This window comes from Kalmanozyma brasiliensis, assembly GCF_000497045.1.
Source record: "Kalmanozyma brasiliensis GHG001 unplaced genomic scaffold PSEUBRA_SCAF5, whole genome shotgun sequence".
In the NCBI taxonomy this organism is placed as follows: Eukaryota; Fungi; Basidiomycota; class Ustilaginomycetes; order Ustilaginales; genus Kalmanozyma; species Kalmanozyma brasiliensis.
Window position 1 is genome coordinate 475,291 of NW_015961988.1, and position 9,339 is coordinate 484,629.

The window sequence follows — 9,339 nt, forward strand, 5'->3', positions numbered from 1 at the left end:
CTGAGCTGCTTCTGGCTCAAATCGTTGTTTCTTGACGATGCGAGGACGCCCAACTCCTTTTCGCGGAAATGTGTTCCGGTGGAAGGAAAGCAAGCACACGGCGGCATGAAAAGGCGGATGATAAGATAAAATTAAACTCGATGAAAGCGGCTATGACGACGATCTAGTATCGTCGACAGATCTTTTGCGCTTTGGCTTGCGACTCTACTTGATCTCGACAAGCTTGACGTCGAACATGAGCGTCGAGTTAGCAGGGATACCGGGCAGCTTCTGGTTGCCGTAAGCGAGCTTTGCCGGGCAAGTCAGACGACGCTCAGCGCCAACCTTCATGCCCTTGACGCCCTCGTCCCAGCCCTTGATCACCTCGCCCTTGCCGAGCTTGAAGTAGAACGGCTTACCGCTGGTGCACTGATCAAAGACCTTGCCGTTGGTGAGCTTGCCTACGTAGCGCATGCCCACCTTCTGGCCAGGCTTGCAAGGCGCTCCTGTACCGGCGCTCTTCTCCTCGATGATGAGACCGGAGGGGAGCTTGGTGGTGGTCATCTTAGATGCTGGCTTGTCGGCGGCGGTCTTCTTCTCGACGGTGGCTGCTGGCGACTTGACGTCCTTGGGGGTCTTGGTCTGCTTGTCGGCCTTGGCGTCGGCGACCTTGGTGGGTGTCGAAGTGGCCGAGGCGGTCGGAGCGGCGGCGGCATCCGCCTTGAGCTTCTTGACGGGGGTCTCCTTGGCAGGCTTTTCCGCAACACGCTTCTTTGATTCGGCGACTGGCGCAGCTGCGATCGCCTTCTTGGGCTTCGACTCAACGAGCTCCTCGAAACGGGCAGGGTCCTCCATGTCTTCATCGTCGTCCTCCTCGTCATCGTCCGAATCAAAGTCGTCCGAGTCGAGATCGTACATGCCCTCGTCGTCCGAGTCGTCCGAGTAGAGCTCGCTGTCGGAAGGCTCCTGGTCGAAAAAGTCGGGTGGTGCGACATAGTTGCCTACGAGATCAACAGGCGCGTCACCGGTGATGGAGAAGCCAATAAGCTCCTCCTGGCAGAACTGCAGGTCGACGACGGCGTGGTCCTTGTTGCTACCGTTGAGACTGCAGAGCGTGTAGACCTTCTCCTCGATCTCATCCTCGTCCTCGGGGTTCTTCTCCTCGTCAGCATCCTCGTCCTCGTCGTAGTCCTCCTCGAAGCCAGGGACGTGGGTGTAGTGGATCTTGACGAGCGTCTTTGTGTTTGACTTTGGGGCGTCGGCGTACGAGACGTTGGTGATCTTGAAGTCGCGCGAGACGTCCATCCTGTGGATCTTGCCCGGAACGAGCTTGAGGCCGAAGAAGCCGATTGGTGTAGCAGCCATGTTGTCTAGTTCCGATTGCGAGTATTGGTTGCAAATGGTGGTGTCTTGCAAAGATTGGGTGAGAGCCAAGTGGCACTCTATCAGCTGGCGGCGCTTGATAAAATTTCTTCTGCACGTCGGCGGCTTCTTCCAAAAATCTGGCTGAGATGTTGGAAATTTGCGACAAGACTTCGGATCACGGAACAGCGCGCTCCACATTATTTTTGGCAGCGAGTGCCGTTGCACCCTGCATTCTGCTCCTTGTCTTCCACCATCCTTGCGCACGCTCTCAGAGCTCGCCCAACACGTCGCAGCCATGTCCTACTTCCTACCGCATCTGCCTACGGGATGGCACGTGGACCAAGCCATCCTCTCAGAAGAGGATCGCGTGGTCATTCTCCGCTTTGGTCACGACACCGACCCGGTGTGCATGGAAATGGACGAAACGCTTTACAAGGTCTCGACAGCAGTACAGAACTTTGCCGTCATCTACCTGGTCGACATCACGCAGGTGCCGGACTTCAACAAGATGTACGAGCTGTACGATGCCTGCTCGACCATGTTCTTCTATCGCAACAAGCACATCATGATCGATCTCGGGACGGGCAATAACAACAAGATCAACTGGGCCATCACGGATCGGCAGGAGCTGATTGATATCGTCGAGGTGGTGTACAGGGGGGCGAGCAAGGGTCGCGGTCTGGTCATCAGTCCGAAAGGTGAGTCGATTCATGCCACGCATGCGGTGGAGAATACGTTTGCTGACCCTGTCAATGACATGCTGATACTTTTGACGCACAGATTACTCGACAAGACAGCAATACTAGATCGTATCAGGCCGAGACTACAACTATACCCCTGCCTTTCTCGAAAGACAGACCTTCAACACACTGTACTTCTACTCAGTCGCAACAACCTTCTTGCTCGCAACGTACAAGCGCCCGCTTTGATTGCTTCAATCAAGACGAAGCGGAGATGCGCTAGCAAGAAACAACAGATAGGGATACATGTTGGATGAACACGGGCTTGGACCTTGGAGCTGCAAGAGGCTGGTTAGCCGAAGGGAGCGCCTACTCGCTGGTAAGGGGGCGACGACCGTCAGCGTAAAGAGGATACTCTTGGTCCAGCTCTTCGCAGATCAGCTGAGCGGCGATGGCGGCATTGTACTGCCCCTGGCGAGAGAGGCGCTTCAAAGCCTGGGAGAGCTTGAGAAGAGGTGCTTCGCCAATCTCTCGAAGGAGAGAGTCGAGGTTGAGGGGCTTTGTCTCCTCTTCTTTTGTGGTCTGGCCGTTATCGAGCTTCTCCTTCTCATCGATAACCTCCTTCATCAATCTGAAGCGCACGGTCGGCTTGAGGCGGGTCTTGAGGGCCGCGAAGGTCTTGAAAGCTTCAACGAGTTCCGCGTCGTCAGCCTGCATCAGGTCCTCGTGCGCGTCTCGGATTTCCTTCCACACAGCGGCGTCATTGTCGCCTGCGTCGGGAGCCGAAGCTGCGTCCTGGCTGGTATTCATGTTGAATGAAGGATTGGTGAAGACCTCAGAGGTTCAATGACAGATGCGAGAGGCTCAACGGTAGAAGTGAGAAGCTCGAAGAGGGAAGTAAGAGGACTGTTGGATGAGACGAGAGATGTGGTAGGCTTTGAGAGTGGTTTGATCAGACGGAGTGATGCTAGCAGACGGCTGAGTCAAGGGCTGAGTCGATTGCGCGTTGGCCAGTCTCCTCTCGTCAATCGAGCTTCAGCTCAAGCTTCGAATGAGTGCTGCGCAGCATCTTGTACGGAGATGCTGCGCTGTGACTAGACGAACTGGCAGAGAAGAGGCCCAAGCTTCGGGTGGAATTGCTTGTTAGAATTTCATCTTTTCGTGGCTGGAGACGGCGATGCGAGCTTTCTTCTGATGGCAGCTGTTGAAGCGTGACGAGGTGGAAATATTAAGCATCATGCAGGATATGGGCGTGTCGAGCCTCAGAAGCTGATTCAAATCGGACGTGATACGCTCCCAATTTTGAGCGTCTTTTCAAGACGGGTAAGACAAGGTCAAGATGGGGCATCGGCCGTCGGGTCAAAGACGCTGAGTGCGAGCGCGATGATGCAGCCACCCTCTCTGCCAGCAACCACCATCTCACTGACGCTGGGCGGGCAAGACTCGACGGCGACGTTCAGAAGACTGTCTGCATTCCTCGGCACGCTCAGGCCCGTCACACGACTCGCATCGTTTACACATCGCTAAGCCTTCACCACAACCGCTCCTTTCGAAAGTCTCTGGCACTCGCAGCAAAGGAACAGCAAGCCACATCGAACACCCCGTCCATCACCACCACCTTCGACTAGCGCTGATACTCGCCTCCACCGCCCCCCCATTCGTCATGGTCAAGGTCAAGTTGAGAGTGCCACTCTCGTCTGCTCCACGCGAGGCGGCCTCTTCTCCGCTCGCCAATCCGCTTCGCAGTGCACCCGACTACTCGGACGACGAGGAACCCACCACACCGCGCCGCGACGGCGCTACTCCAGACGATACCGCCGACCTTGACAACTCGGACGCCGAAGAGCTCGAAGACGACGAGGACGAAGACCCAGAAGCCGACGAACTCGACGAGCTGGACGAGCTCGAAGGTGACGACGATGCGTCCTCCAAACCCGCTGATGCTTCGGCAAAGCGCAGAAGCATCACGCTCAAACGTCCGTCCAAAAGTGGGCCCAACTCGTCCGCCTCTCCCTCCGCTGAGGGCTCCACAAGCCCGCATCTCGGCGCCAAGGTGGTGAAGCGAAGCAGCCTCGCTCGCACTGCACAATTGCAGGCCATGTCCGTGGAAGAGCTCGACGCGTTGCCAGCAGCAAAGAGGAGAAAGACGGCTAAAGCGCGAGGCGCCGCTGGACCAGGCAGAGGATGGAGAAAGGGGCTGACCAAGGGTCAAAAGCCAGTGTACGAGCTTCCAGCTTCAGAAAGGACACCTGCGACCTTTGGCAACACTGCCAACGCGCGCTCGTCGCCTGTCGCGCCTACAGCAGTGAAGGCAGAGACACCGACGCCGATCCTACCCAAGCCGAGACCTATCTCGATTGCGGCGGTAGGCGAGTCGAGCAGACCTTCAACATCTGCACCCCACAGAAGCAGTGCACCGTCCGGCGCTAGTGTTCCAGTATCGTCGATCAAGATCATCTCGGGACCCGGAGGGCAGACATTCACAGGCGATCTCAACGCCAAAGCTGGCACAGCGAAGAACCCGGGCTTCCGCTATCCGCCTTTGCCCAGCTCTCGTGCTGGGCCACCTGTGCAGCCGATTGCTAGGATCCCGACAGCCTTCCAGGTGGTGATCCCGCTAGAGAGGAACGAGAGGCAGCCGAGGCGATGGCTGAGAGCCAAGAGGGAAGTTCTCAGCATGGGCGGTCGACCGTGGAGCATTCCCGTCTTTTACGGTGGGGAGGACAGGGGGTATGAGAAGAAGGCTGATGCGCCTGCTCCCACTGCGACCGGTACGACAGCAGCTGGGGGTGCAGAGAAGGTCGTGGCCAAGGCAAGCACGCCGTCTGCTGTGCTGCCCACAACATCAGCACCAGCTCCGGCGGCAGCAGCAGCAACGACGACCAAGACCGTCTCTCCTGCACCGAGCACCCCCACACCAACCGCGCAAGGCACTGCCACTACAACGACGAGCCTGCCCAAGCCAACAGGAGGAGCGGGCAGCTCACCTCTCCCGCCACCCAAGCATCTCAATGGCTTGCAGGCCGAGACCAATTGGCGCGGTCAGTCGCCTGCGTTCCTGTTCGGAGGGCGATAAGCCGAAGGATAACGCAGACACACCTTCCTTTAACACCGGCATTGTAGCTCTGCGTGCCAATCTTATCGTCCACATCATCAGCAACGTGTGGACAGGGTGAATGACGAATGAGATTGCGGCTGCTCAAAGAAATCCTGAGAGAGAGCCCGCTACCCCATCATCATACTGATATCCTCGGGCGGGTACTTTGTCTGTGCAAACGTCATCAGCCGCTTCAAGCTCTGGATGTACTTCCTGCTGACCTCGTCGTTGAGCACGTGAGCCACGTTGCTGCTGAAAATCTTCTCTCTCCCGCTCCTCTCGTGGATACCCACCATCGTGACCCCGATAGGCCAGGGGGCATTCCCGATGCTGAGCTGCAGATACGAGTCGTTCGCATCTCTGTACCTTCTCCTCTGCATGAAGTGTACGATCTCGGCGATGCGCATCAGCACATCCGGTGTGAGGGACCGTTTGCGTAGTTTCTTGAAGAGCGGCTTGAGGTAGTCGGCGGATTGCACCTGGGTGGCGGCGGCAAGCTTGCCCTGCATTGTGTGCTTGACCGAGTCGGGGCGGGTCGAGAGCGTGTCGGCCCATTCTTGGAGTAGACCTTTGAGGGTGTAGTAGATGATGGGGTAGACGCGGTCGATGTCGGTCTTGATGAGGCCGAGGTCGAGGACGCTGTCCATGCCCACGCCTTGCCGAGAAGTGGGTTTGGTGTCTGCTGCATCGTCGACCTTTGCTTCTGCGTCCTCCGGTGCTGATGCTTCGATATCGCCGAGTGCGGTCTTTGTCGCCTCATCCTGCTGCAATCCGTCCAGTCTCGCCTGTTCCGCCTTGCCCTTGCTCGCCGCATTGCGCTTCTCTAACAGCTCCAGCGCCGTCGCGCTCTCCGCGCTCTGCAATGCCGTACGAAAGTCGTTCTGACCCAGCACACCTCCTCCCTTCTCCTCGATCAGCTCGAGTGCTCTCAAGCGCAGTCGGCGCTCTTTATCTGTTTCGCCGAACAGCCGGATGGGTTCGCCCTTGGCCCGCAATCGACGCACAGCCTCATCGTTGGACACGTTGAACTTTTCCCGTTCCACCTCGCCTGCTGCCGTCTCCAGCACCGCTCTGGTTGCCGAATTCAGCCCAGATGGTCCTGGACTTGATGGGGACGGTGCATCTGACTGACTCGGTTTGAATCGCTTGTTCGACGTGGATGAGGACGACGGTGACGCGGATCGCTCCTGTTCTCGCAGCTTTTCGATGTCGCCTCTGCGCATGTACTTCGATGGCGGCGCAGCAGCGGCCGAGGTGCTCGCTGAAGACGATGCGACCTCGCTCGCCTTGCGCTTGTTGGCGATCTCTGCCTTGAGAAAGTCCATGACGTGCAAGCTAGTCCGAGGATGAAGACGGAGGAAGCAGCGGTGGAAGGATCGGGAATGCAGAGCCAAAAGTTCAGGGTCCAGGCCGAAGTGGAGCCTGCGAAAATCCAGGCTGTGTTAGAGCTCCTTCTGCCCCCTCTTGGCTGCAAATCGACTCGGAACCGATCTAGCTTCACCCGTGCGTAGGCGTGAAAAATCCGACATCTGCCGTTTGGCGAGAAGGAACAGCTGCGCGGAATCGAGATCAGCAAAGCTCCCTTAGCCAAGCGGGGTGGGCCTGGTCGCCATCGTCATCGACGCCCAACTTCACCGTTGCTAACCACCACATCGTGTCAAACCCACCCAACGAACTAGTCAAAATGTCCGACGCCGGCGAGCAAAAGTCCTTCACCCTTCAAACCGCCTCGTTCGACGCGCGTTTCCCCAACCAGAACCAGACCAAGCACTGCTGGCAAAAGTAAGTTCCGACCCTCAACCTCTTCCAATTGGCAAGGGATATGATGATCTCGCAAGCAAGAGTCGCTGACACAAAGTCTCGGCCTACAGCTACGTCGACTACTACCGATGCGTCAACGCCAAGGGTGAGGAGTTTGTGCCCTGCAAGCAATTCTTCCGCGCCTACAACTCTTTGTGCCCCAACGAGTGGGTGAGTATCTTTTCGTCGATGGAATTGGAAGGATCGGACGGCAGCTGTATCGGCACGAATGGAGGTTAGGACGCAGCACCCAGCTACATGAGTAGCCTTTCGACACACGAACACCCGGCTAGAAACCTTGTCAACTCCGGCTGGTCGCAGGAGCGGATGGCATCGATCCTGCAACACTCTCACGCCTGCAGCTTGGAAAGCAGTGCTCTCGGAACGGCATCCATGTCGTCAAGAGGGCTTGCACCACCATGCACAGCGTCGCTGTGCGCCTAGTAGAAGCAAAGGAGTCCGCGAGGTTGCGCCGAAGTCAAGCAGCACGCACAGACGAGGGCTGTCTATCCGCCGTCGCATAAGATTCGCTCGCATCTCGCACTGCGCAGCACTCGGACGGGCTCTGCTGTGCACGCCGCGATGTCGTACAGTTCTCCAGCTGTCTCCTCGATCGAACAGCCGCCCCAAGCTCTCGGAATGTGATAGATTATGGCGAGCCGCATCTCCTATGCTGCGCGGCCCGGTCATGCGCCTTCCACAGCTGCCTATCGACGATCATCACAGCAGCTGCAGGCGCCACCTCAACCTCGACGGCTGCAGCTAGTTGCAGTTTGCACCTCATCGATACCGCCCTGCCGTCCCGTCCTTCCGCTGCTCCGTCCGGCGATGTTGTCCGTAACAGGTCGACCGGGAGCATCCCTGCTGACCCCCATATCCTTCTTCTCCACACTCACAGATCGCCAAGTGGGACGAGCAACGAGAGAACAACAACTTCCCTGCCTCGCTTGAGCCTTAAGCAGCTCCCCCACCATCCGCGCTTTGTTACACACGCCATCTCTGCAATGCGAAGATAAACATTTCCATCTGCGCCCCGACTCACAAGTCGAGTGCTGTGCGACGCCGATATTGGGCTGGTTCTCAGGGGGTCGACGTTCAGGGTGCTTCAAGACACTCGGTGGTTTGCTCTGAGACGCCTTGTGATCATCCTCTGCATTGAGTGGGTGCGATCTCACGAGAGCTCTCTATACATCTATACTACGTCTTCGCTCCAGTCTAAGCGCCAAACACTTTGAGTCGCTCCTCATTCTCCTTGTCCTCATTGTACTCCTTGGGCTTAGGCTCGTCCGTTTTGGCGCCGAATACCAACTCTGCGGTGAACTTCCAGTCCTCGGGCAACCCATACTTGCCCTTGACCTCCTTCTCGGTCAAGTTTCCGTAGTGCTGCAAATTTGCGCCGTAGCCAGCGTTGGTCAGGGCGACCCAAGTGTTGGTCTGCGCAATGGCGCTGGCGTGCTGACTCCAGATGGGGAAGTTGTCTGCGTACTGCGGAATGTTTTTCTGTTGACCCTGGACGACGGATTGCGATTCGAAGAAGAGGATGGTGCCGAAAGCCGGTTTGAACAGGTCCAGCCGACCGACGGCGGATGAGACGGCTTTGTCGTCCCCTCCAGAGGACTTGATTGCGGAGGAGAGGGCGGTGGGAACGGTGGTCGACCAGTACTCGTCGTGCTCCGCACCGAGGAGGAGGACGAGACGAGGGGACTTGGAGTTGAAGGATGACGGAGACTCGCGCAGGATCTTGGAGAGGATCGTACGGATCTGGTCGGCGGTCAGGATCGAGGGGGTCTTGGCGAGGGTGTAGGTCGACCGACGTACCGCCAGGTGCGACAAGAACTGGCTAGCTTGCTGTGGGAGCGACATCGTGGCTTCTTGGGCTGGATGATCAGGGTGAGGGTGAGGTCGCAGTCGACGAGTAGCTGATGAGGTGGATTATATACGAGCAGATGTCGAGGGATGGACCGGCGGCCTTTGGTCCTACGCCAGGTGTTCTGTCATGGCGTGCTCGTTGCGAGGACCGTCAGCATTACCACCTGCAGGAAGAGACCAGCCGAGGTGGGGAGCAGCTTCTAAAAACGCAACACCGGACTTTCGGAGCTAAGCTTCTTCTGGCCGTGAAGCCGTGCATGCATCTCGACAGAGAGGTGGTGGATGACGAGCAAAAGAAATCTCGAGATGTCGAATCGGCAATTGGTTTGGGAAAGGAAAATCGCACCGGTTGTGGGGAAGAGTTCTTGGGCCGGTGGGTGAACTACAGCCTGCCAAAGGTTGAAAGTCGGTCGTCGTTCTCCACTTGTCCTCCTGATCACCCACTCGAACCATCGTCCCGACGCACCAGCTTCGCACAGCATCCGACACGGCTTGTGAACGCAAGATACCGAGCGCTGGCGACTGCTCGCGCCCCCCCCCCCCTCTCGC

The 9,339-nt window shown here is 57.7% G+C and overlaps 7 protein-coding genes across 7 annotated transcripts; 3 read left to right on the forward strand and 4 right to left on the reverse strand.

Annotated features, from left to right (window-relative positions):
- Positions 1 to 204: 204 nt before the first annotated feature.
- PSEUBRA_005228 (Peptidyl-prolyl cis-trans isomerase, FKBP-type, domain protein) lies at positions 205 to 1,344 on the reverse strand (the record flags this gene model as incomplete). The annotated part of the gene is made up of 1 exon (XM_016438685.1): positions 205 to 1,344. The coding sequence occupies one exon, from the start codon at positions 1,342 to 1,344 to the stop codon at positions 205 to 207; it is 1,140 nt and encodes a 379-aa protein (XP_016290534.1).
- A 295-nt stretch (positions 1,345 to 1,639) lies between these two features.
- PSEUBRA_005229 (mRNA splicing factor, thioredoxin-like U5 snRNP) lies at positions 1,640 to 2,150 on the forward strand (the record flags this gene model as incomplete). The annotated part of the gene is made up of 2 exons (XM_016438666.1): positions 1,640 to 2,042; positions 2,125 to 2,150. 2 exons carry the CDS (start codon positions 1,640 to 1,642, stop codon positions 2,148 to 2,150), a joined length of 429 nt encoding a protein of 142 aa, XP_016290535.1.
- Positions 2,151 to 2,393: 243 nt separating this feature from the next.
- PSEUBRA_005230 (uncharacterized protein) lies at positions 2,394 to 2,834 on the reverse strand (the record flags this gene model as incomplete). The annotated part of the gene is made up of 1 exon (XM_059465477.1): positions 2,394 to 2,834. One exon carries the CDS (start codon positions 2,832 to 2,834, stop codon positions 2,394 to 2,396), a length of 441 nt encoding a protein of 146 aa, XP_059321618.1.
- An 853-nt stretch (positions 2,835 to 3,687) lies between these two features.
- On the forward strand, positions 3,688 to 5,100 carry PSEUBRA_005231 (uncharacterized protein; the record flags this gene model as incomplete). The annotated part of the gene is made up of 1 exon (XM_059465478.1): positions 3,688 to 5,100. The coding sequence occupies one exon, from the start codon at positions 3,688 to 3,690 to the stop codon at positions 5,098 to 5,100; it is 1,413 nt and encodes a 470-aa protein (XP_059320427.1).
- A 149-nt stretch (positions 5,101 to 5,249) lies between these two features.
- PSEUBRA_005232 (Prp18) lies at positions 5,250 to 6,446 on the reverse strand (the record flags this gene model as incomplete). The annotated part of the gene is made up of 1 exon (XM_016438672.1): positions 5,250 to 6,446. One exon carries the CDS (start codon positions 6,444 to 6,446, stop codon positions 5,250 to 5,252), a length of 1,197 nt encoding a protein of 398 aa, XP_016290537.1.
- A 359-nt stretch (positions 6,447 to 6,805) lies between these two features.
- On the forward strand, positions 6,806 to 7,879 carry PSEUBRA_005233 (Cytochrome c oxidase, subunit VIb; the record flags this gene model as incomplete). Its single annotated transcript, XM_016438665.1, has 3 exons — positions 6,806 to 6,903; positions 6,993 to 7,092; positions 7,820 to 7,879. 3 exons carry the CDS (start codon positions 6,806 to 6,808, stop codon positions 7,877 to 7,879), a joined length of 258 nt encoding a protein of 85 aa, XP_016290538.1.
- A 257-nt stretch (positions 7,880 to 8,136) lies between these two features.
- Positions 8,137 to 8,784, reverse strand: PSEUBRA_005234 (Nitroreductase-like protein; the record flags this gene model as incomplete). The annotated part of the gene is made up of 1 exon (XM_016438676.1): positions 8,137 to 8,784. The coding sequence occupies one exon, from the start codon at positions 8,782 to 8,784 to the stop codon at positions 8,137 to 8,139; it is 648 nt and encodes a 215-aa protein (XP_016290539.1).
- Positions 8,785 to 9,339: the final 555 nt, after the last annotated feature.